Raw genomic sequence first — 6,221 nt, 5'->3', positions numbered from 1 at the left:
ATTCATGTGCATGCCTCTGCATATTTTTTGTATTTTACCTGGACTTGCTAAAATTATTGATTCAGCTTCAGTTATTTGTTTTTGTTTTGTTTAAAAAATGGGGGGAAATCTGTAATTTGACAACAAATATGTATGAAATATATATTGGAAAAATTACAGAAGGAAAAAACAAAATTATTTTTGGAGTAAACTCAAAACCAGCAGCAGTTAATGTCTCTGTGGCATAAGTGTTAGCCTTGCTATTTAACTTATATATATATATATATATATATATATATAATTTTTGTTATGTTAGTAGTAAAAAAAACTTATTTGAAAAGTGCATTCACAAATGTCTACACCCACTGGTTTGTGTCAGTTGTGGTGCGCGACCATCAGGTCGCGCTAGTGAGCACATTTACAGATGAGCACTGCCGGAAGTTAGGTGGCGAAGAAGACCATCTTTATTATGCTAGTTTGATGCTACAGAAAGTTGTTAGCTTGTTTTTTTATTTTCTCGGTTTAATTTTTTTATTTCTATAGTGGTTTAACTCGTCGTCAGAGGAGACTGGAGAATGATGAAGATCCCGTTGTTTCTTTAAGTGATAAATAATTGTCATTTTGAGGGGCGATGTTCAGCAGGTCGTCGTACGAGCTGCTCCCTCAGAGGGACTCCAGCTCCCAGAGGACTCCTGGTTTGTTTGTGAACTCTCACAAAGGACTTTCATTTGACTACATCCCAAATGTTTCTGCAAACGATTTCACTGGTGGGTGACAAGGTGGCACGATTAGCATTTTAAGCAGTAAAAACTGTCAGCTGTTTTAGTTTTGTTGCGTTTAAGAGAAATTATAAATTAAAACACAGCTACGGTGGCCGTACACAGCACTGCCTCAGTTTCTTGATACAGTATATGCGTTTTTCTTAAAGATACCACCCAAGGATGGCTGTCTTGGATTTGCAACCTGGTCGTCATCTTCCTTGTTTACATCTGCACCTTCATTATGTTGCCAATAACAGGATGGTTTGTACTTAAGGTAGTTTACATTCTTTATATTTCCACTCATTTATTTTGGGCGGCTGTGGCTGAGTGGTTAGAACAGTCGTCCTCCATTGCAAGAGTTGAGGGTTCAGTTCCACCAGTAGCCACATGCTGAAGTGTCCCTGGGCAAGACACTGAACCCCTCATTGCCTCTGTGTGTCTCATCAGTGTATGAATGTGATAAAGCTCTGATAATTATTTGTCTAGATAAAGTAGAGTGCTGTAGGAATGGGTAAATGAGGCACAGATTGTGTTGTAAAGTGCTTTGAGTATCTTGATAAGATAGAAAGGTGCTATATAAGTACAGTCCATTTACCATTTACTTACTGAAAATGAGACTGAATCATTTTCTGTTCAGACGGTGCCGAACTACCAGAGGATCGTGGTGTTCCGACTGGGTCGAGTTTGCCCTCCCAAGGGTCCAGGTGTGGTTCTTGTGCTGCCCCTCATTGATCAGTGGCAGAAGGTGGACCTACGCACTCGTGCTTTCAACATCCCTCCTTCACAGGTAATCAGAAACGCTGTTAATTTTTATTAGCCAGAGGGATTCTTTATGTCTCTAAATAAATGTTTTATTTCAATCCCACACAGTTGTTTTACTAATCAGAATTATGAAAACTTTCCGTCTTACAGTAAAATGTACCCTGTTTTGGAGCTATCTGTTTTTGAGATTTCATTGGAGCTGCTCAAAGTGATGTAAGAAATGAGACAAACACTTGAAGGTGTCTGTTTAGAAATTAAAAGGATACACAACATTGTTACTCAAGAAAAGTAACTATATACTTGTCGAGAATCATGTGATTTAAGGGAAAAATTTCTACCATTTTTTAGGTTTAATCTTGAAAGAGATTTACCACCTAGATGGCTAATTGAACCTTAACAGAAACTAACACCATAGTGTGTGATTAACTATCATATTTGGTGCTTACTATGCTTTTGAAGATATAAAATACCATTGTTATACCACTTTATTTATGAAGCACTTACAACAGCAACAAGGCCATCCAAAGTGCTGTACAGCAAAAAGAAAAAAATACCATTGTTATATTATACATACTAATTACATACTGTTAAATGTTAGCTGTTTTGTTTACCTAGTTGCATTTAAATAAGATATTTTGCCATTTTATTATCTTGTGCAATAGTAAAGAGTGCTTTATTATTAGCAAAGTGCATTTAATGTTGTATATAACTTCACTTTGCCCTGGAGTTGGCAGTCTCATTGTAACTTTATTCATTTAAATCCAGGAGGAGAAATTGGAAGCAATAAAGGACTTAGGTCATCACATACTGAAGGTTTATACAAACCGGATTCCAAAAAAGTTGGGACACTAAACAAATTGTGAATAAAAACTGAATGCAATGATGTGGAGATGGCAAATGTCAATATTTTATTCGTAATATAACATAGAGGACAGATCAAAAGTTTAATCTGAGTAAATGTAACATTTTAAAGGGAAAATATGTTGATTCAAAATTTCACAGTGTCAACAAATCCCAAAAAAGTTGGGACAAGTAGCAATAAGTGGCTGGAAAAAGGAAATTGAGCATATAACGAACAGCTGGAAGACCAATTAACACTAATTAGGTCAATTGACAACATGATTGGGTATAAAAAGAGCTTCTCAGAGTGTCAGTGTCTCTCAGAAGCCAAGATGGTAAGAGGATCACCAATTCCACAATTGTTGAGCAGAAAGATAGTGCAGCAATACCAGAATGGTGTTACCCAGCGTAAAATAGCAAAGACTTTTAAGTTATCATCATCAACCGTGCATAACATCATCAAAAGATTCAGAGAATCTGGAACAATCGTTGTGCGTAAGGGTCAAGGCCGTAAAACTCTACTGGATGCTCGTGATCTCCGGGCCCTTAAACGTCACTGCACCTCAAACAGGAATGCCACTGTCAAGGAAATAACAGAATGGGCTCAGGAATACTTCCAGAAAACATTGTCAGTGAACACAATCCACTGTGCCATCCGCCGTTGCCAGCTGAAACTCTACAGTGCAAAGAGGAAGCCATTTCTAAGCAAGCTCCACAAGCTCAGACGTTTGCACTGGGCCAGGGGTCATTTAAAATGGAGTGTGGCAAAATGGAAGACTGTTCTGTGGTCAGATGAGTCCCGATTTGAAGTTCTTTATGGAACACTGGGACGCCATGTCATCCGGACCAGAGAGGACAAGGATAGCCCAAGTTGTTATCAACACTCCGTTCAGAAGCCTGCATCACTGATGGTATGGGGTTGCATGAGCGCTTGTGGCATGGGCAGCTTGCATGTCTGGAAAGGCACCATTAATGCAGAGAACTATGTTCAGGTTCTAGAACAACATATGCTCCCATCTAGACGTCATCTCTTTCAGGGAAGACCCTGCATTTTTCAACACGATAATGCCAGACCACATTCTGCAGCAATCACAACATCATGGCTACGTAGGAGAAGGATCCAGGTACTGAAATGGCCAGCCTGCAGTCCAGATCTTTCACCTATAGAGAACATTTGGCACATCATAAAGAGGAAGGTGCGACAAAGAAGGCCCAAGATGATTGAACAGTTAGAGGCCTGTATTAGACATGAATGGGAGAGCATTCCTATTTCTTAACTTGAGAAACTGGTCTCCTCTGTCCCCAGACGTCTGTTGAGTGTTGTAAGAAGAAGGGGGGATGCCACACAGTGTTAAAAATGGACTTGTCCCAACTTTTTTGGGATTTGTTGACGCCATGAAATTTGGAAACAACAGATTTTTCCCTTAAAATGATACATTTTCTCAGTTTAAACTTTTGATCTGTGATTTGTGTTCTATTCTGAATAAAATATTAGATGTTGGCACCTCCACATCATTGCATTCAGTTTTTATTCACAATTTGTTTAGTGTCCCAACTTTTTTGGAATCCGGTTTGTAGAGTATTAGCATTCTGGGCTGTGACTTTAAAAAATGTCAGTATACATCAGGACATAATATAAAGCATCTAATCTTTACTAGTTTTCATCATGAGATAAATGCAAACTTAAATAGCAGGCGACATATTAAACAGCATCATTATTTAATTAATAAAAGGTAAGCCAAGCTGCAACAGTGTATGGAACACTGTTTCAGTCGAACGTAGTGGGGTTAAAATCAGCAGAGTACTCACTTGAATGAATCTCTTATCAAGTATAGTAGTTCACAGGTCTGCAGTGTTTAGGTGTATGTTAACACAATGACAACCATCTTCCTTTTTGGGTCGCGGGGGTCACTGGTGCCCATTTCCAGCCATCCCTGTGCAAGAGGCGGGGTAAAACCTGGACAGGTCTCCAGTCCATCACAGGGACACATACATCAATTCACACTCTCACTCACACCTGGGAACAATTTAGAGTTACCGATTAGTAACTCGCATTGGTATCCAGAGAAAACTCACGCATGCACAGAGAGAACATGCAACCCCCCCCCCCCCCAGAAAGGCCCCCAGCTGGGATTTGTTCTAGCAATCTTTCTCTCTGAGAGGCAACAGCTCTACCAACTGATCCCCTGTGCTGCTCAACACAATGACATGGAAAACATAAATTATTAATGAGCAATTCAATGTCTTGAATAAAAACATTTAAGAGACTTGTAAATCTTCTTTAAAGGGGACAAGTAAATTCAGATTGTGTAAAATGTATAGAAACTGAAAAAGAAAGCTTTCTCAGAACTATACCTTAGTCTGTTGGTCTCAGTTAGATGTTTAGGTTATTCACATCACAAATATAAGACTCAACCATCACGTCAATGATAAAGGGTTAACTTTCCACTGCAGGTGACTACTCGGGATGGTGGGGTGTTGTTGGTGGGAGCTGACATCCAGTTCAGGATCTGGAACCCAGTCATGTCAGTGGTGTTAGTCCAGGACCTGAATGCTTCCACCAGGATGACGGCACAAAACGCTTTGACCCACAGCCTATCCAAGAAGACCATCAGGGAGATCCAAACTGAGCGAGTGAAACTGGGAGAATATCTTGGGGTGAGGCCACACTGGAGCTGCTTCTTGCTTTTTTAAATTGATGCTTACAGTTACAAATGTTTTTGTTGTAACACTGAGTATCTTAGAATAAAGACACACGTCACAGCTGCATCTAAAAAAAATTATAATATTGTGAAAAAGTTGATATTATTTTGTCAATCATTTCATAAAGTGAAACTCGTATATTAAATAGATTCATTACACATAGAGTGAAATATTTCAAACCTTTCGTTCTTGTAATTTTGATGATTGTGCCTTACAAATAATGAAAACCTAAAATTCAGTGTCTCAGAAAATTATATACAGTAAATATTCCACAGCCAGCTTTTGGTACCTTTGTCAGTGTGGGCAAGAGCCGAGTCCTGCTGGAAAATGAAATCAGCATCTCCATGAAGCTCGTCAGCAGAAAGAAGCATGAAGTCTCTAAAATGTCCTGGTAGATGCTGCGTGGACTGTGGACTTCAGAAAACACAGAGGACCAACACCAGCAGAGGACATGGACACAAACCATCACTGACTGTGGAAACTTCACTCTGGTCTTCAACAACATGGATTCTGTTCCTCTCCACTCTTCCTCCAGACTCTGAGACCCTGCTTTCCAAATGACATGAACATTTACTTCCTCGGGGCTATGTGCCGGTTCGTGGCCTGGGTCCCCGGTGGTGCGGCTGCCTCCTGCTCCTGGATGGATGCACTGGTGGATCTCGGAGAATGGGGGTGCCTATTGGGGTCAGTGGGGGAGCTGGCCTCCTGGGAGGGCATTGCCACCTCAGTTGTTCCTCCCCATCCCGACGTCTTCCTCCGCCCACTCCATCACACCACCACTCAAGCAGGACCTTGGGGTTCAGGTGCACTACTGAGCTGCGGGGAGGATCCTCCATCTCTGTGGTTCATGGAGACCTGGGCCCCAATTTTATTAAACAACCTAGACACTCACATATAACATTCTCATGACACATGTATATATAGGGTCTGGAGTGGGCACACGGTGGCATATAGGGGGTGGGATGTGTAATCATTCTCACCCCCGGGACCTGTGCCCACTCTCATGTGTAGCATGTAGACATTTAGGGTTCTGGGCAAGGGTTGGGGAGGTGAACGGGCACTGCCTGCTCTCTGGGGAGGGGGTGGGTCTGTGCCAGTCGCTGCCTCATCCCCCCATTTTAAACACACTATATAACAACATGCATCAACACCTTATTTGAGTGGGAGGAGGGAGGA

General features: G+C 41.0%; 1 protein-coding gene across 1 annotated transcript in view; it reads left to right on the top strand.

Annotated features, from left to right (window-relative positions):
• The first annotated feature begins 415 nt into the window (after positions 1-415).
• LOC119416447 (stomatin-like protein 1) overlaps positions 416-6,221 on the top strand; it is an 11,697-nt gene continuing 5,891 nt past the window's right edge. Inside the window, exons 1-4 of the mRNA XM_037683683.1 lie at positions 416-746; positions 908-1,014; positions 1,378-1,527; positions 4,797-5,000. Of these exons, the coding sequence (XP_037539611.1) occupies positions 611-746; positions 908-1,014; positions 1,378-1,527; positions 4,797-5,000 (597 nt within the window). The 5' untranslated portion in view covers positions 416-610. The remainder of the gene's footprint in view (positions 747-907; positions 1,015-1,377; positions 1,528-4,796; positions 5,001-6,221) is intronic.

Source organism: Nematolebias whitei, chromosome 10, assembly GCF_014905685.2.
Source record: "Nematolebias whitei isolate Nwh7 chromosome 10, NemWhi1, whole genome shotgun sequence".
In the NCBI taxonomy this organism is placed as follows: domain Eukaryota; kingdom Metazoa; phylum Chordata; class Actinopteri; order Cyprinodontiformes; family Rivulidae; genus Nematolebias; species Nematolebias whitei.
The sequence above is the reverse complement of the archived record's forward strand: the minus strand, read 5'-3'. Positions and strand labels throughout refer to the sequence as shown.